This window comes from Drosophila eugracilis, unplaced genomic scaffold, assembly GCF_018153835.1.
Source record: "Drosophila eugracilis isolate 14026-0451.02 unplaced genomic scaffold, ASM1815383v1 contig_386, whole genome shotgun sequence".
Taxonomy (NCBI): domain Eukaryota; kingdom Metazoa; phylum Arthropoda; class Insecta; order Diptera; family Drosophilidae; genus Drosophila; species Drosophila eugracilis.
Genome location: NW_024573245.1, coordinates 59,650 through 78,603, shown reverse-complemented (window position 1 = coordinate 78,603; position 18,954 = coordinate 59,650). Strand labels below are relative to the sequence as shown.

Here is an 18,954-nt window from a genome sequence, read left to right as displayed (position 1 = left end):
TTGACAGCTAGACGAGATGGGCTAGGTGGAGTGCGCAGATGCGCAAGCCAAAGTCAACCCGGCGTCAAGTCAATCTGGCAATGTCACTTGGCGCCAATCTTCAGAATTATTTGTTTATATTAAATAAACTTGCCACTGATTCCCAGCGACAAGTGGCAACATCAACATTATTTTCACAATAGTTTGATTACAACAAAACTGGAAACAAGGAGCTACTGAATAATATTGTGAAAACAGCGAAAGAAAATATTTAGCTTCTTGTGTGTAAAATTATAAAAAGATATATCTATGGATGTCTTTGATTTTTGTGACATTAAATTATTACTGACAGCGTGTCAACGGCTGCTGCTATGGGTATTATGAAAGCAGTATTATTTCTTTAATCTTCACATCAATATGATGCCGATTGGGTATTGACCCAATAATTTAAGACTCAGCGTGTTCATGCGCAATGTATTGGCGCCACTATGTCCTTGTGCCTGCGTAAGATATATATGTATGCCCTGCTGGACCATCTCTTAATACACTTCTCCCTGCCAAACTTGCCGCATTAAAACGAGAATATGCACAGACACCCAAACACACAAGAAATATGTAAGTGTATATAGGAGGCATATTGATAAGATATACACTTTTAAAAGCTTTTAAGAATAATAAAATTATTACTATTCTGAATAGACATATATTTATAATCCAAGAACAAGTATAAACAGATCCTAAGACTAAACGTTTTCTTTATTTTGTAATCACAAGATTAAAAAACTATTTTAATGGTAGTTATGTTAGGGTTCTAGCTAATGTAGTTTAATGGAATGTATATATATGCGTATATAAAATGACTTGTAAATCACATTATCTTTGTCTTCGGTCTAAATTGATTAATCTATGGTATATCTAATGGAAAATTGTCATAATAGTTTTAAATCTCAGCTGGTTAAAGTAGTTATTGGCTACGTAGATAATTAAGTGGCTTCGGTTTTTCTCAATTGATGAGCTCCGAAAACTCAGACGTTCTTTATAAAGCAAAAAGTAGCAAAAAAAAAACAAGACGCCGATGCCGCCGGCTGGTAGTGGATGGCATGGCAACGGCAACACCGAAAAAGGATGAGATCGAACGATGTATCCAACTACCATATAAAAATATGCAATCAAAGAGTGTAAGATTGATCTCGGGCGATATTCTGAGAAATCGAGAGCTTGTGGTTCAGTCCGATTCTTCGTCCCTTAGTTGGAAGAGCAGGCATTCAAACATGCCAGTATAAATACAACATTTTTAAAGCAGGAGCGAGCGGTATACACATATGTCTGTACGTAAAAAATAACCTTCATCTTTTGTTTTTTGGATTTATCGCTGACAGCATTGAGAAAGAGTGAACTTAGTGAGGCTAAATTTCAAAAATATACTTCAAACGCTTTACATAACTTGGATTTATCTTTTATTTTAGAAATAGACACATACAAATGAAACTTCAAACGTAAAACTATTTTATATTTGCAATTCCTATATGAAATAAATTCCGTCAATGACAGCATGTGGTTTCAATCTTGAGGTGTCCTTGCTAATCCGAGGTCTGCATAAAAGACTATTTCTTTCTTTTCCTTTGGTATGTAATTGATTTTGACAGTGCGAGCTCGATTGACACTGCCGTCCGATCAGTAAGTGCAAATTCACAGGATAAGCACATACAACACACATATGGGAAAAAACTCATGGTTTCACGACATTTTTTCAATCGGTGTCGACGGCAGTGCACGCAGTGTCCACGCACCAATTTTTCGATAACTTCGTTTTTGGACAGTTTGCTGCAAAGCCAAGAGCATTCAGTTTCGCTTGATGCTTACGTCGAATACGAAACGGGTTGCATTCCGTTGACCATTTCAAACAATTGGCAGCTGCTGTAGCGAGCTCGAAGGCACAGGAACACTAAGGGGAAGTTGGAGGAACACAAGATAAAACCACAATTGAGGTTTAATTTAGAATGTACCCTGTGCTACCGCAGTGCAGAGTCATTGATTGGACAGTGTTCTTTGTGACACGAGGACACATTTGGAATATTGATAAGTCTTACTCATATTGTGCTTTGCTGGCTAATCGTCCCAGGCCGACAAGGACAACATTATGTTTTAAATTGGTGCGAATACATTTGTTACCATTTCCTTTTCTTCTCAGCACTGCCCGCCTGCCCAAGCTTAATATATATTTTGGTCATACTGTGAATTCTTAAGCGTAAAGAAATGGAAGACGTTCCAGTGCACAACGAACATTATATATATTAAAAATACAATAGACAATGGAGTACCTGGTTAGTTATATCAACGAAACTTAAATCACTAAAATAATCAAGGATCTAGTAAAATATGAATATCCTTGATATAATCACTATCTGAGCCGACCTAGCCATTTTTGCGCTATTCTTTGTCAGTGTATATAAATATACCCTTTCATTCTACCCGCATCAGATATAAGAAATCCATTTCATTAGCAAAATGGTCCGAAGCATGCCGACCACGTATAAAGGTTAACTATAACAATATTTTTTTAGTCGTAGTCGCTTTGCTCTTTCCTTTGACAAGCCTTGAGAAGTATTTGCAGGCTTTGAGTTTTGGACTTGGTTTATTTTGATACTTTTTGCTGGCATGACAAAACAATGTCAACTGTCTTGGGAAACACATGTAGACATAAACGTCAAGTTCCCAATGACGACTCTGGATACTGTGTCCTTAATCGATTATCATTTTTAATAATCAATTTCCGAAGCCCTTGGAGCACCTAAGACTGTCGGACTGTCTGCAATAAAAGGAGCCTCCTCTTACTATCCGTGATGCTTATGGGCAGACGATCACTTGATGTCGACAGCACATTGACATTTATGAGCTGGAGGGCTGCGCAGTGCCCTAGGCCATAGCTCCAGGGCGCACAGCTATTTTAATGCAGAAAATGCTGGACATCCGTATCAAGGGCGTAGCTAGAATTTTTATCAAAGGATTTCCTTCATTACTCTAACAGTAATAGGTTATTTATGATTAACTTAATTATTTAAAAATAAATAAATAATCAAAAATCCGCAAGGCTCATCACCGACTTCACCCTCGAATTCTGTGTTTGCTCAAGCTTAAATCAAAAATCAACTGTGAAGGTTTTTCGTCCCGGGCATAAAAACCCGCTTCCTTACGAGTCGATAGCGCTGACAATTTTTTTAAAATAAATTTGTGAAACATGACTTTTGACAGGTTTTATATTCGAATAACAGGTTTAAACATTGATCTTCACAGAGAGGATGTCACTATTACAGTCATATTTTGAGTTGCTGGATTTGAGACCGCTTCCACGCATTTATAGCACGTTCCATGGCGGTACGGACTTAAAAAAGTTTTAATTATAAGACAACAACTCCATTTGGCGAAATGTATATAATTACCACGTGGCTTTTTAATATGGCTGCCTTCGAGGACTACTTCCATAAGATTTATGTCTCCACGGATATTAACGATGTCAACACAATCTGGCTTCATTTGATATTTGAAGTGAAACAAGGACTTGTTGTTAACAAAAAGTTCGTAATAGCTATCTCGGCATACAATTACTATAACAAATGCGCCGCCTGGTCTAAGACTAGTATTTAGGCGAGAAACTGTGCAGTTAACCCATTCACCATTTAAATATGCACGACGTGTAATTATAGCCTTACCGATTTTGTCATGTCTACTTCTCAAGAAACATGGGCTAAAATAGAACGACACTGTAGGTTGCGGCCAAATTTCCTGCCCTTTCTGGAATGCTATGCTGAATCTTTGGGGCATCAAACGAACGCGGCCTTCAATGCGAAGTGCTCTTCCTTCAATGAGGCTGCTATCTTCCAACAGCTTCCCATAGAACGGAAGGGGGAGGCTGGGCTGGTAAAGATACTTTTTAGATGACATCCTCGCCAGAGAAGATAAGACTTTCCATTCGGTTTCTAGGTTCTCTCCATCCCGTAACTCTTCTTTTAAATGTGGAATGAGTCGAGGCATTGAATGAGGTAGACGTATGGGATACTCGGACACATGGTATGTATCGATTACAATATCAGAGACATCACCAAGGACATCCACAGCTTCCAACCATCGATATGGCATACGATGAATGTATTCCGCAAAGTGATAGCCATTTACTGAAATAAAGAAACACTCCTCAGTAAGTAATATCTGCATCCAAAAAGACTTTCCTCGGCTAAGTTGAAAGGATAGAAATGATGAATTTTCCTCGGGACCCCACATTCCTTTAAGCCGTGTATTACGCGTAATATAGTTTTGAGGAAGTCTTGACCCTATTTGCAGCAGCACATCGCAGTCTTCGCATATTTCACTTCCCTGTTTTGTAAGAAAGTCTATGGCAAAATGTTCACATGCATTTAAAATCATTCCGTGGAATACGAAACACAGCCCTGGCCTTGGGCATTGGGTTACTTTAAAGTGCTTGCGTCGATGGGCCGCTGAACGATTTTCATAGAACACCGACATTGCATCCATGGGCCTCCTTAGAGCTACAGTACCAGCTCCAGGATAAACGCTCATAAACTTGGATTCCATTATCAAAGTGGATAAAAAAAAAACAAAACCTTTTACTAAATACACCGAATTTGACATATTAGTACAAGATAGCCATCAAAAAATGTTGTATTCCTTCTTTATGCTGAATGAAGAATTATGGAAAGAGATGTAAACATTTTTGTATGATTATTTTGTATAAATATAAATAACACAAAGTTTACAATAATGAAAATTAGAAAATCTTTCAGTAACTTTTATTTAAAAATAATTTTTTCACAATGCTTATTAATAAAACCTTGCTGTTAATTATTGTCGCTTAGTGACTATAAAAACAATAACAAGTAAATCCACTTACGGCTAATACTCGTCAGTGCACAAAGGATTGTGATAGACTCGTACTTTCCTGCCTTTAATCAAGTGATTTTGTTCCAGAGTTACATTCCACAGTTTTACATCACCTTGTATGTAGACGGTATCAACCACCGAAGGACTGACCTTATATTTAAAATCAGTCATAAATTGCCGATCCACATATACCTCATAGGCGGTTTTTGTACAAACAATGGCCAAACTGAATGTTCGACCAGGACGGAAGTTTGTGTCAAATTCAGAACGTTCCTCTAGTGCCCAGCCACCATCGAACCAGGCATTGCGACAGACTACGGCCTTTCCTATAGCTCCACTACTTGCTTTTGAAAAGCGTGGGTTTAAGTGGAATGCTATGACAGGATGGGGCCATATATCCTGACCCTTTTGTAAGTTTATGTAGAAGGAGTGTGGCAGCAAGCGCACTCGCCCTTCAATCTTTAGGCATCGGCCTTCGACCAATGAATTTGGCGGCAGTGTGCCATAATATGGTAAGGTTAACCCAAGCTCGTTAGAACTGTGGCTACTCTTTGGTGAACCGTCCGACTGTGTGATCGGTGCTCTGATAAGGCACCACTCATGAGGTATTTTGACAGCCTCCTCGACGCTGGCGTCGATTTCATCAAACTCATCATCTATGTGGAGCTCAATGTCTTTTGTCGTTGTCTCCGGTAATCGTTCAGGGTAGTTTAACACCAAGGTACGCAGCATTTCCACATTGCTGACATCACCTTTGACTTCTAGAATGCATATATCCCTATAAGGGATTCGATGAGTGTAACTTGCAAAATGCTGGCCATTTACTGATATCATATAGCATGCCTCAGTAACAAGCACTTGAATTGAAAACTTGTCACCGCGACTTAAGAGAAAGGGCAATGCCGATGAGACTTCCTCGCTGCCCCATATGTCATGTACTTTGGTGTTACGAACAATATAGTTCTGTGGTAACCGAGGATTAATGTGAAGAGCAACATCTCGCCTCTCATTATTATGAACAAGGTTGATGGAGAACCTGCCAAGTGTACATCACAAGAAAGTTTTATGACATTAAATGAAGAATCATATAAATTCATACAGCTTACCTCTCGCAGTTAACTGCTAAAGTTCCGGTAATGGTGAAACTGACCCCTTCGCTCAATTGGCCAATTTGGTCGTTAAAGTACTTTGAGGCTGCATCTGAATATTCGTAAAATGACGCCTATAATTTGAATTTAATAAGCTGAATATTTAATCAATATTAAAGCTTATTATAATTGTGGACATTTGTCTTGCCAGGTCATAGTAACAATCAAGAAAATACATTTTTTAGATCTTATTTGTTCAAAATATACCAAAACTAGCTGAGCCTACTGATATCGTAAGCTAACGCCAAAACAAGTATATATACATATATGTGTCCCCAATTTAATTTAAACCAAAATTGCTTAAAGCGAAGAGTCATTTTTGTTGATTTTGTAAACTATATAATACTATTTCGACATAAAATGTAAGGTTATAAATTTATTTACAAAAAAACTTATTTTTTCAATTTTTAAACTACATACATTGTACATATGTATTGGGTGCATACCGCTGTGTAAAACTGTTCACTGTTGGCTTACCTCATTCAATCCGCTCTTTTCCGCCTTAACACAACAGCAAAAAACTTTCTCACGTATAACCTTTAGACACATTTTATATCCTTAGTTAGATTTAAAAATAAAACCCAGGGAAATTAATTCCCGTCTACTTTGAAGTGCTTTTACATATGTTTATCGCAGACTACAGCATGAAACACTAAAAATACATACTTATTTATTGTTATATTACTGCGCCAGTATAAAATATACTTAAAAAGCTTTTTCCAGTTGAATAAAAATATGTGCGCTTGCAGAGTTCTTTTGAAAGTATTAAGGAACACAGAGGAATAAATATGTGAAGGTTATTTAAGAAATTTTATTGGTCAAATTGTCTGATATTTGGCCGTAGTTGTTATTGTTCGGCAAATGCTTTGCGAATGACTCGCTCTAACCAAATGGAAACTTCATCGCTATGACAACGCCAAAAAGCTCATTTAACAACAAATGACTCCTGTATATCACTTAGACTCTGGACAGATGTGCTTACAGTCGCATGTATACAAATACAATGCCAATAAGTCGCTTCTTGCAGCTTCTGTCGATATTCTATCGCTATAAAGAAATACAATTGGGATTAACTTTGTATATCTATATTAAACTGGTTGATTTCGGATCGAATCTGTCGCGCCACTTTTTTAAGCCGCGACTGTGCGAAACAGCTGTTAAAAGCTCCCCGAACAATACAAAACTTGGAAATTACTACGAAGCATGCAAAATGTCAGAACAGAGACGCAGAAAGAGAAGATAATGTGTTAAGCATTGGAACTTACTGGTGTCTTATTGGAAAGATACACATCTGGTTTAATAGAACAACACAAACTCTTGCACTAAAGTTGTCTGAATACGTACTTTAAATTCATTTCCGTCAACCACCTCTATGTCGCTGAAGCAATCCAACGGTGTTAGGTGCCGGCCCTCTGCATACTGAAACCTGGTATGCAGCTCCCGCGGTGTGTCGCTAAGAGTATCCATATTCTGACTGCACTCTGCTCCCGCCTCGATAGCTGCAAAATCGATGTCCGTTTTCCGATGCATCAGGTCAACGTTATTCATGGACTGACGTAACCAAAGCTCGCGGCAATAAAATCGAAACAGTTGCAAGCGACGCTTGACTCGATAATACTTTAAACTTCGGTCAATATTAAATGCGTTCTGCCAGAGCGCATCTGACAGATCAATGAGTTCCCGAACAGAGTGGCAGACCAGGAGAATTATTGTCGTCATACTAACAAAATAAACTAGGGTTACCAATTTTAGCCGACGCAGATGTGATGTGATGGGCAAGCTTACGCTCTTCACTGGCTCTCTCGCTCTCTGCATACAATTCGGAGAGTACTTGAACGTATGTTTTACTGACAGTACATATACACACATATGTAGTATGTATTTCCGACACCCTATTTCGTGTGCCTATTGCGGTTTATTTATGCACGGCCTTTTCTGAATTTAATTTTATGTCGGTCTGACCGAGGCCACCTATAGCTCTAAACTGTTTATCGAACCCAAAATAAGTTTTTTTGATTGTGATAACAAGCGTTGTCCAAGAACACAAATGTAACTAGAGCCTATACATACACATAACTATGCACAAATACACACATACTTTCCTGCATATCTCTATATCAGTAAAGGCATTGCCTGACTCCTATTAAATTCCATCAATAACAAAGCATATATTGGAAATAAATCACAAAAAAATATCCACCAACTTACCTCCTCGTTCTTAAATCTCTGGTAGGTTTCATCATTTTCACGCTTTCGTTTTCCACAGCAGCAGCTCATCTTGACTTCTGTATAAAATTATTCTCTCATGAGTAGTTGCTTTTAAAAATGTATTAGCTAAAAAAAAATCCCAGCTGTTTTCAGTGGATCACATCTACAAGTGTGTGCTGCTGATAAGGCTTTGTTCTCTATCACAATTTGAATGGTAGTTTAAAAAAAAATGTAGGAATTCTAGACTTTATTAATTCAATCATTTTGAGATGATTTACTTACATATACACATGAAAATACATATATAGTTTTGCTCAATTTTAACAACCGCTACGCGTCGCGAGGCACTTCGAACTGATAATTTGTTTTGCAAAATGCTCATCAAATGACTTGGGTGATTCAGACACCGCTGGTTGGGTACATTTGTATACATACATGTATGTTTGTATGTATATACAAAGAAAGTAATCAAATTGGAAACTAATTGCTGAAACCATAATTCCAGCTATTTTGTATACCTCTGCCAATAAAAAAGTCTTTAGGTCCTCCGCCAAAACAAAACTTATATATGTACACATATTATTATGAATGTATAAACGTATTTTCAGTATATGTATGTATATACGGTTCGATTTAATTGTTGGTAAAATTACTTAATTTTTATTATGTTATCCAATGGTTCAATATTTATTTTCAACGGAAATTGCACAATGGTTTTGATTGAATAAAAAGATTGTTAAATATGGTTTAAAAAGAAAACCCTTTATTAAGGCCCATTTTTTAATTTAAGATTGATAAAAACCAAAAAATTTATCAAAATGATTTAAATTGCAGTGATATTGTAAACTTTATAAATGCAATGTATATGTATACGTTCTGTATTTATATTCATTGCGACCGGTGTTAAATTATATTTTTAATTCTAGGTAAAGTTATAATTGATCAACTTAATCAATACATTTTAAATAAAGAAAAACATTACTCTTCAAATATTTTCCGTTCTGCTTTCTAAAAGCGTTTTCGGACTTCCAAGTTTAATAATCCTAATCGTTACATACATATATTACATTTTAATTCTTCGATGTATTCATATACTGAAGTTAATTTAGAGTACACCATAATGAGTTATATTTTCGAATAGTTGCACTAGGTAGTAGTTCAATACGGGTTCTGAGCTCTAGTCATTGCTTATATTACTGGTAATATAACTAAAATATTTATAAAGTTTTCTACGTTGTACATAGTCGAATTTGTATCATAAAGGGACCTAAATTTATTATAAGGGGTAAAAGCCCCTTGAAATTATCCAATATTTATTCCATATTTCGTAATTGGTTTTATCAAATTTTCTTTAGAAAAAGAATAATAACTAGCGCTGCCGTGTTGAGCGCGTACCCATTGCATGCTGCGATTTAGAAGATGGTCCCTTATAGTACTTCGATAACGTTTTACTAGTGCGGGTTGGACGATTGCTGCTTCTGCTACTACAACGTTCCGAAGCCTTCTCTGCATCTGTCTTCAATGGCAAGTCGTCATCTTCATCCCATCTACTGTTTTTTCTCTCTTCATAGTCAGAATCCTCGACGATAGCATCTGTCTTTGATTTTCGGCTTCGGCGTTTTTGTGATGAAGAAGAACTAACATCGGTAAGCTCCGACTTATCACTGAAAAATTTACAAAACAATTAAAATAAACATCTACATATGCCCACGTATAACTAACTCACTCTTTAACGGATGTCTTGCTTTCTTCTCCGGCTTTTGAACCCCGACTCAGCAGGGCAAGCTCTCGCTCGGCAATTGCTTTCTTATGTTCATCTGCTGATTCGGAGGCGCTAAGCTTGGTCGTGGAATCTGCCTGTTGCTTTACTGGTTCTTCATGCTTGCCCCTCTTTAGTTGACGCTGTTGCTCTTGGGCTTGCTTTATAGAGCGTTTTAGCGCACTTCTAAGGGTGTCTCGCGAGTTTTCAGGAGCTACATTCTTCCCCAGTTGTGGGAGGCCAATGGCTTCCAAAAGTTTTTGACCGAGCGCAGCCTTGTCTTCCGGCTTTCTAATGTTTACAGAACCAGCTTTGCTATCCTCAGTATCCTCACTGGTTCCATTATCCGGGGCGGGCTCGGTATCCTCAGGGTTCTCCTCTGAATTTGTGACTTCAACAATGGGACCGCAAGTGGCTTCTGGAACTGTACTTGTGGGTGCCTGGGACGACTCACTTACTGATTCTTTAGTTGATGATATTTTCTCAGTTCTAATTTTTTTTGATTGCCCTAATAAGAATGATTCTTGACACTGATTTTTTGGAAACATTAAATCTTTTGATTCGGTCTTTTTAGAAACAGCTTCTTCGGACGAATGAATGACAGTCTTGCGCCTTTTACAAACTGGTCTTTTTTCTGCGCTAGCTAGCGCTGCTTGGGCCTGTGGAGATAAGTTATTATCTTCAACGCATTCCGAAATTTGTGGATCAACTTCCAGCGGCGGTTGCGGCTCGACTAGAACAATATCTTCCAAATTAACTATGTTGGCACTATTGCACTCTGCTTTCGATTCTTGTTGCTGCTGTTGAAGCAATGAGATAAGTGCCTCGTTAAGCGCATCGGCTGGATTTGACCCGAATTGTGAAATGAGCATAGAATTGATATTGGATAATTCGTTACTAACATGAGCTGCATTTGAAGTTAAAACCGAAATTTTCGGAACTGCCTCATCTTCAGCATGTAAATCGCGAACTCGCAATTTTCGCTGGTGACGTTTTACTATTGGAACGCTAGCTTTTCCGTCTCTTCGTTGAGGGAGCTCCTGCTCTGTGGGACTAGAGGGCACTAACTGAACCGAAGTCTCTGGCGGCAGTTTGTAAGGCATTGCGCTGGATAAATCAGTCAGCTTTAGTATATTTTTTGTCGCTTTCGAAGAAGAGATAATAGATGTGGTCGAAAGTGTATGCTGATCTTGTTGAACAATTGGAAGCATGGGGGCCAAATACGGACCTAAAAGTTGTGTTAGATCTGTGTCTTGTAATAGGTTGCTGTCCGACATTATAACACCGAACTTTGAACTCTTCAACCGTGACATTTGCTCATCGCAATTTTCTTCTGTCACTGGCCACTTTAAAGCCTTGAGAATTAGCATTAATAAGTCTGGATCCCTTATTACGCTTCCTAGGGAAATTGCATCAGTTAAGCTTTTAGCATTAGGCACGGATTTTAAGGGGTTCGGATCTTGCGAGTCAACAGATGTTGTTAAGTCTAGAGTGGCCGGCATAATCATGGTGGTATTTGATAAAACTTTCTTCATCGGAGAAGTTTGTGGAACTAGTTCATGATCCTCCCTTCTCTTTTTTGGCGCCGCAAAGATCATGTGCTCCGGCAGTGCTTCCTCTACAGAAGTTTCTCCCCCATATTGAGGAACTAGCGTAGTTGAGCCCAAGGGGCTAATATTTTGAACTGGTTTTCGATTTTGCGCCGATTTAAGTAGTGACACCTGCCCACTACGCATGGCTTGAATATTGCTTAATGTCTTTTTAAGATTCCTACTTTTTTGCTGAAACATATTACTGGTAAAATTCGGTATTCCGGAAGATATGGGCGCATTTCTGGTGGCTGTTTGGTTGCTGCTTCCGGTGTTGTCGTCCTTTATGGGAACATGTACATTTCCTGTTATGCGCCCATGCGTCTGAATAAAGTTAATTACTCCAGCAGGCGATAGTTTCGGGTCTGGGCTCTTCTTCAGAGCATTGGATGCCGATGGCTCAAAATTAAGAGGCACCAAAGAGGGAACTTGTTGCATAGAACGTTGAGCGATTGACATTGGGGTTGATCCGTGTCGAACATCAACAAAAACGCTCTTGCGCCGCGTCGGCGATATATCGCTCTTCACTGATCCGGGAGCTTTACCAATGCCAGAGGAGGAGGAAGATGCCAAGGGTTTCGGCCTGTTTATTCCACTAGCAGTATTGGTCACCAAGAGTTCTGCTTGAGGGCTACCGCCCACCTGGGGCTTGGTCGTTTCCGGTACATGGCAGAGCATAATAGGACGAAAAGCATCGTCCTGCTTTGGATTTTCGTCGTTTTGGGGAGAGGTTTGGGGACCTGGTGGCATATTAAGCTGAGCAGCGGCTGCTTCACGCACATTCTTCGGCTAAAAGTTTTATAAGGTGGTGAGCTTAACGTTTTGAAATGACAGACAAAAATGCATTTTACCAGTGTGCTTAGAAGAAAGTCCTGGAACACAAGCTGAGTGTGTTTGGCTATATTTGAGAGTGAAGCAGTGGCCTCCACCTGTCGGTAACACGACTTGCAGAGCACCTTGGGCAGGGGATCGTCTTCAGCCACCTAAAACAAACGAAATTAGAAAATTAAAAGTCTTAGCCACTTCAAAAAATTTGAAATCTGTTCTTTACATTTCCTTAAATAAACCCGTTAAATATATTCTTCATAGCTTTCCGCTCAATAGCGACCTCCAGGGCTGGAGCACAACAGCTTCGGTATTTTTTCTGGCAGTACTAAATTTTGCGTATATTTTATCATTAACTTACATTTAGGTAAAGGTGTCGGGATATTTTATCCTTCAATCCTTGCGTCTTGAAAATAAACACACTCTCAACCACGGAATTGGTTTTGTTCTTCGTGTTGGCCGCGCAAATGCGACATAAATGCTCAAACTGAGCATCCATGCTTGGAGTCTAGCGATGTGCTTCTATTTCCGAACTCAGAGCTCCACACGCAGCATATTGCTTGCAAAATACGATGTGCATTTGGTAAAACTCCCACGGGTGCGGTGTAAAACACTCACTATGCGTTCACGACGAATTCACATACACTGTTTTCTGTAGTGTGGTTTGCCTAGCACGCTACTTCGTTTTCATGAAATTTACACTTGCAATTCGAGAAAGTCGTCGCGCGGCCTCAGAGAGCATGCAAAACAAATGACAGAATGAAAAACAAATAATAACAAACTGTGGATGTATTGATCATTGAAAACGAAGAGCGCAAGTCTGTAGGAAGAGAGAGAGAGAGAGAGAGAGGAGAGAAAAACAGAGAGAGAGTAAAGTCAGAGAGAGAGAGAGGGAGTGAGAGAGAGGAATTCGGAAACTGATCTTGCTCTCGTACTGACAATTTGCTTTCTTCTTTTCACGTTGTCCGCAATCGTTATGCTATGTTTTTGGGAAAAATGTACAAATGTACATATGTAGTTTCCTCTGAATTCTTTTCTTTAATACACTTATTTGCAACCGGGGAGAAGTGTGGTAGTTTTATCGACTTGAAATAGACTTTTGCCACACCGATTTCACCAGCACTTGCGTTGCGACGGGAAAACGAAATAAAACTGAGCGAAATAAACGTTGCTGCTGTTTGCCATTACACTCACCACCCACCCATACTAGTGTATTCCCACACGCACACCGTCGCACGCAGACGGCTTACTGTACTCTTCACCTTACTCTGCCATATTCAATTTCGTTGGGCCGCTGATGGTGTGCGTGAGCCTGACTGTTGCTCGTATTTCACACTAGCGCGACATTTGTTTGTTTTACGAGCGCTGATGCGCTTGTGTGAGCGCCTGGTGTCCGTTTGCTTCATGGCTAACAGCCAGTTTTCCGCTCTATCAAAGTGGCCTTAATGGCGTATTTGTATTCGGTTGCTTTTCTTTTACCATGTTTTTCTGGCAGCCTTTGGAAATAATGTTTCAGACTTTCTTATTTAAAATAATATTTTAATATTAGGAAAATTAATTAAAAATGGTATTCACTTTGCCACAAAGTAGAATTAAGACAAGTTGCCTTCACTGTTTACTCGCCTCTAAACACCTAACCAAGAACTAATGGGAACTAGACAGTCGGTTAGTCGGACTGCCACTCTTATACATACATATGTAAGTACATAAACTAGTCGTCTCCCATTTGCGAGTCTTGGTGCTTCTTATTGTGTGGGTTATTTTTGAGCTTCTGAATGATCTTTCTTCTCCTTTGCTGCTATTTCCTTGTACTATCGTGATACACTTTTTTTTTTTACTTGTATTCGTGAACGTAAAAAAATGGTTATCGTTCATGCATGCATAAATACATATGTACATATATGGGCTTAAAGCCAATTCATAAGCATATTAAATTAAGAACTTATCAATTCCATTAACCGATCTTTAGTTTTTGAGGATCAGAAATGTGAGCCAAACGGCCACTTTTAGGCTGCCTAACCAACTTGACATAAGACAACACAATATCTCATTTTCCAATTCGACATAAAACAAATAAGTAGGCAAATGTTTTATCTTTCATGTAAAATTTTTGCAACAATAGAGATGCATTTTTATTTTCTACTTAAGATCATCGTGTAATGTCTTGGTATATTTCAAGACAACAACTCTATTTAAAAATAACTATATGTTATGGTAGATACTATTAAAAACTTTGTAATTCACTTCGAAGTGCAAACATTTTAGTTGAACATGCTGTTTAGCTGAAAGGTATGCAAGAAATCGTAGATTAGATCCATAATTTCTTGTATGACTGCCAAAAAACTTAAGTATTAAAAAGCTTCCTAATAATACAAAAATTTAATTAAAAAAAAGAGAAGAAATTATTATGACACGGTTATTTCAGAATGTGTGTCTTCACTTTATTTGCAAGCCAACAGACAACCTTGCATGTATAACTATGTTTAGAATATATGTGTACATAGGAATACAAAAAAAAGTCCCTCGACTTCTATCACGGGGTGGTTCACGTGTATGGGTTCGTTCTTCTTAAAAAAAGGGAGTATACTTGGCTGGGAACCCGAAGGTGTAGGTTTTTAGGTTAAACAGTTGTAGGTTTGTTGGCGAGTTTTTTAGTCTATACTGTTATTTTATCTAAATTAATAAATAATCTCTATATTTCTTTACAGCATACGACTAGGGTAATGCAGATGATGAAGATGAAATAAAAATGTATATGGTAAACAGCAAATTGCCTTACATGAATTTGACATATTTTTCAAACATATTTTATGAGCATACTTTTAGGCTGAAATAACTTGTCTTAAATATCAATAAATTCGAAAGTATAAAATTAAAAAATTAATCACACATACATTTTTTTAACCGCACATTTGAAATAGTAGCTATTTTAAGGCATTTTGTGGACTTACTATATAATTGTTTGCTGAGTATAACAAAAAATGCCTTCAGTTTGAGAGATTGTAAGAATGTATACATATTTATTTCTACTTTTAACCTTCGAAATGTTATACTCAGTTCTCGATATTATTATACTGATGCTGGGTGCGGGTAGCACATTGTGAAAAATATTTTGCATAGGCCAGTAGCTGCTCATACTCCGAGTTAAATTATAAAGGGATTTGGGCGCACCTACGGAATGTCAAAGCTGGTTTGTCATAATATAACATCAATTGAATCACAAACTCAACGCGATTGCACTCCGGTTGATAGGATCAAATATCTTGTATTTGGCACATAGCGCACAATTCTACATTGGATTGCTTGGGTGGGGCAGAAGATGGCTGGTATCAGACTTATTTAAGACAAGTCATTAAAGAGCACTCCTTTTTTGTTATTACAGAAAAGTCTTCAATGGATGAAATGCCAAGTATAAAATGTTTACTTAAATTAACAGGCACATTTACGACGAACCAGTTTAACTGTATCGCGATAACATTACAACCAAAGGACTGTTTAATAAATAACTTTTAAGTCGTATATATTGTCTAGTTATTTTAAGCTTTAAGTTTCTTGGTAAGTCAGTTAGCTCACCTGAGCACTTAGTAATGGAACTACCTATGTTCCTGACCCAACCTTGTCTCAAGTTTGGTAAAAGATGAATCAGTACGATTTAGAAGAAGTTTACTCTTCTTATACCTTACATTACGACCAATATGTTGAATGAATATATTTTGGGGTCTTGATCAATTGAAAATGTTCTGATTAAGGCTTTCTTGTTGTCTGTCTATGTTATGAACATTTGTCTGCACAATTTTAGTCAACAGACAGAGAAAGGAAGGCAACCGACTTTATGACATCCAGACCTCATAAAGTGCTCCCGATTGAGTAAAAGCAATTGCGTATAACCTCAGACAGAGGGCTATGAAACCGGCCAGCAATTTGATTTACAATTTGTTACAGTTCCAGTGGCGAAGTGAGTTTCAAACGGAGCTTACCACTCAAATAAACAATGAAAGTTGGAGCTGTCATTTACTCTGTGAATACAGTTGGTCCAGAATGCAGAGCAACCATTTCACAATTGTGGGCGGAACGAGTTGATGGCGAAACAACAAACAGATTGCCTGGCTCAAACGGATTATTCATTCGTTATAGTCAGAAGGTTGCCGATTTCGTAATGCATTGAGTCAAGGGAACCCTCGTATTGTGTGCATTTCGAAAGCAAGTCAAATTGGCTATCTGCACGGCTTTCTTCTGGTCATGCTGCATTTGCAACAATCAATTTGAAGACTTAACGTACTTGAACTTGTTCGACCACTGTTTAACGGTATCTTGTAGCGCTATTCATTCAAAATGTTGCCCTTGCCTTAAGCAGAAAGTAAGTGACTGAAGATCGATGAAGGGTCTGCCAAGAACCTGTAATATGCGCTTCTTCCGCATTGCAACGGCTGGGGCGGAACTCAAACCTTAAAAGCTTGGGCAATAAGAAGCCTGCTGGTACCTCGTTGGAGATAATCAGGTCGGTAACAGTCTCGCTGGCAAAACGGCCTTGGCGTAATACACTTTTGCGTGTTGAAATTGAAAAGGTAGTGGCACTATGCCTGGGAGTTGTAGTTGAATACTGCTACAGTTTGTCGCTTAAATCCGGTTTATTCAACCTACAGTGCTGTTCGTTGTTTCTTAACTTTGAACGACAAAGTGTGACAATTTTATTAAATTGGCTGCGGGATCGACGCTGTGCAGGACAGTGTGATAACACTAATACAAACTCTATTGTAATAGGTAAACTGTATATAAACTGTATTTATTGCCTTTAAATGGCATTGAAAATACTTATTTCAATAAACAATGAATATGAAACTGGACTTGTAAAATATAATAACAAGAATACATATAAAACTGGTTTAAAGTAAATGTCGGAAAACAATCTCAAGCCCTATTGACTAAAAAATAATTTTAGAGCTCTAATTAGATTGCACTGATTGATTCCGTTTGAATTGATTACTATTTAAATTTTTTGAAAGTTCAAAATATTGGTTCCATTTATTTGTTTATACTCACATGTCAAGAAAAAAATTAAAAGTCGATCATAGCAGAAACCCAATTGAGGCTAGGCAGCTGGTCATGCAAACCAGACTATCGTAAATTAAGGCGTGGCTTGTGATTCCGGAAGTTTTTGCCTGGCGGTTGTTCTGGTCGCCGGCACTTACTTTTCGTTTGATCTATACAATGGAAAAGTTGCAGCAAACTTGGAAAATGGACTGTAACCAGTATCTCGATTTGTTATATTCTTTAAGTTGCAGTCAAGAAGAAAAAAACAAAAAATATTGGGGTGTGAAATGGTTTAGTAGTTACATAAACTGTTCCGGAAGGAATAACTTTTATAAGTAGTAAAATTAATATAAAAAAGTCAAGTAAACATCAATTAGACAGTCATTTTTAAACTACTTTAATATTCAGATACAAGTAATTCTACCTGATTCGATTGACAGGTATAACTACGGTGTGAGATATTGGCTTGTGGGGACGGGCATACATACAGTTATACAGTTTATTGAATGTTTGAAACATACGTCATTTATTTAATTTTCATTAGAAAGGCAAACTTTATGTATGCCCATACTCGAGTCACTTAACTTTTACTTTCAAAATCCCTCGCAAGTGTTTGGTCAAGAAACTGGTATATGAGGGAACATTATCACAATTGAACGTGTTTTTCGTATTATTAGGTTAACAACTTGCAATAAATTGTACTACAAGTAGCCAATGTCGAATTGTATTGGCAAGGGCAAGCACCTAAGTCAGAGATGGCAAAACACTAAAAGCTACCAGTGTGCCAGAGTATCACAGTAATACAAAAAAATGACAATGAGTTAATTTGTGAAGTTTGAAATTTTCAAAGCAGCAAACTCCAAAAGTAGTCAATGATGCGATGTTGTAATAACATTAACTGTCATACAAGCCTAAATTAACATTCGATTAAACATGTAACAAAATAATAACTTTATTTCTTTATCTGGATGATTAACGTATGAAGCTAGTTACTAGATTCCCAAATTTACTCCACTCGATTTTACGGCACTTTCTTGCCCTATTCTTCTACCCAATGATAGGTAAATATAATATTTCTTGGCTGTAGAAAACAGCTTTTAGTACTATATGATGTTTATGATAAGGTCGGATATTTTTATGGAACGAAAAGAGAATTTCTGACACTAAATAATACCAGTATGGAAGCAAATGTTAAAAAAAGTTCTTTGCTGATCTCCGCAAGTTTGGTATATAGAACGTTCAATATATATGGTAGTTAGTTAGTAGTTAGACCGTATAAGTCTATAGTCACCGAAGTCAACCAACAACTACATTTTTTAATTGACACTCAATTTACAGTACAATTTAATACGCTGAATTTCCGTATAACCCTCATTAATATATTTTTTGATTGCGCTTTTAGCGGTCTTTTCCACAATGATTTTTTCAATTAACGGGACCATTATATATTTTTTGAGTGGCAGCACTCCCATTTATTCATCGAGTAAGTATTTTAAAATAACACAATGGAATGTGTTCG

General features: G+C 37.7%; 3 protein-coding genes across 9 annotated transcripts; all 3 read right to left on the bottom strand.

Annotated features, from left to right (window-relative positions):
• Positions 1-3,232: 3,232 nt before the first annotated feature.
• LOC108104172 (galectin-9) lies at positions 3,233-4,554 on the bottom strand. 2 transcript variants are annotated; one of them, XM_017210077.2, is made up of 2 exons: positions 3,420-4,554; positions 3,233-3,361 (listed from the first exon to the last, which is right to left on the bottom strand). In XM_017210077.2, exons 1-2 carry the CDS (start codon positions 4,552-4,554, stop codon positions 3,294-3,296), a joined length of 1,203 nt encoding a protein of 400 aa, XP_017065566.1. In that variant the 3' UTR covers positions 3,233-3,293. The 2 variants fall into 2 exon arrangements, with proteins under 2 accessions (XP_017065566.1, XP_017065567.1); XM_017210078.1 differs by lacking the exon at positions 3,233-3,361 and having other exon boundaries at positions 3,528-3,613; positions 3,690-4,425.
• Positions 4,555-4,762: 208 nt separating this feature from the next.
• LOC108104184 (galectin-8) lies at positions 4,763-8,618 on the bottom strand. 5 transcript variants are annotated; one of them, XM_017210124.2, is made up of 4 exons: positions 8,514-8,618; positions 8,232-8,308; positions 5,982-6,097; positions 4,763-5,911 (listed from the first exon to the last, which is right to left on the bottom strand). In XM_017210124.2, the coding sequence occupies exons 2-4, from the start codon at positions 8,298-8,300 to the stop codon at positions 4,888-4,890; spliced, it is 1,209 nt and encodes a 402-aa protein (XP_017065613.1). In that variant the 5' UTR covers positions 8,301-8,308; positions 8,514-8,618; the 3' UTR covers positions 4,763-4,887. The 5 variants fall into 5 exon arrangements, with proteins under 5 accessions (XP_017065613.1, XP_017065611.1, XP_041674753.1 ...); XM_017210122.2 differs by lacking the exons at positions 8,232-8,308; positions 8,514-8,618 and adding exons at positions 7,368-7,743; positions 7,809-8,018; XM_041818819.1 differs by lacking the exon at positions 8,514-8,618 and having other exon boundaries at positions 8,232-8,400.
• A 245-nt stretch (positions 8,619-8,863) lies between these two features.
• LOC108104183 lies at positions 8,864-13,541 on the bottom strand. 2 transcript variants are annotated; one of them, XM_017210120.2, is made up of 5 exons: positions 13,344-13,541; positions 12,766-13,224; positions 12,431-12,562; positions 9,958-12,368; positions 8,864-9,895 (listed from the first exon to the last, which is right to left on the bottom strand). In XM_017210120.2, the coding sequence occupies exons 2-5, from the start codon at positions 12,901-12,903 to the stop codon at positions 9,601-9,603; spliced, it is 2,976 nt and encodes a 991-aa protein (XP_017065609.2). In that variant the 5' UTR covers positions 12,904-13,224; positions 13,344-13,541; the 3' UTR covers positions 8,864-9,600. The 2 variants fall into 2 exon arrangements, with proteins under 2 accessions (XP_017065609.2, XP_017065608.2); XM_017210119.2 differs by having other exon boundaries at positions 12,766-13,541.
• Positions 13,542-18,954: the final 5,413 nt, after the last annotated feature.

What these genes read in the sequence shown, in the direction of transcription:
- LOC108104183 (XM_017210119.2), bottom strand. Translation starts at nt 12,903, where the DNA reads ATGGATGCTCAGTTTGAGCATTTATGTCGCATTTGCGCGGCCAACACG. An exon ending in CCCGACACCTTTACCTAAAT is followed by an intron (nt 12,563 to 12,765) that starts GTAAGTTAATGA and finishes CGTTTGTTTTAG; the next exon opens with GTGGCTGAAGACGATCCCCT. An exon ending in ACTTTCTTCTAAGCACACTG is followed by an intron (nt 12,369 to 12,430) that starts GTAAAATGCATT and finishes TAAAACTTTTAG; the next exon opens with CCGAAGAATGTGCGTGAAGC.
- LOC108104184 (XM_017210121.2), bottom strand. Translation starts at nt 7,892, where the DNA reads ATGTGTGTATATGTACTGTCAGTAAAACATACGTTCAAGTACTCTCCG. An exon ending in TTGACGGAAATGAATTTAAA is followed by an intron (nt 6,098 to 7,367) that starts GTACGTATTCAG and finishes TTCAAATTATAG; the next exon opens with GCGTCATTTTACGAATATTC. An exon ending in TTAGCAGTTAACTGCGAGAG is followed by an intron (nt 5,912 to 5,981) that starts GTAAGCTGTATG and finishes TACACTTGGCAG; the next exon opens with GTTCTCCATCAACCTTGTTC.
- LOC108104172 (XM_017210077.2), bottom strand. Translation starts at nt 4,554, where the DNA reads ATGAGCGTTTATCCTGGAGCTGGTACTGTAGCTCTAAGGAGGCCCATG. An exon ending in CCATATTAAAAAGCCACGTG is followed by an intron (nt 3,362 to 3,419) that starts GTAATTATATAC and finishes AACTTTTTTAAG; the next exon opens with TCCGTACCGCCATGGAACGT.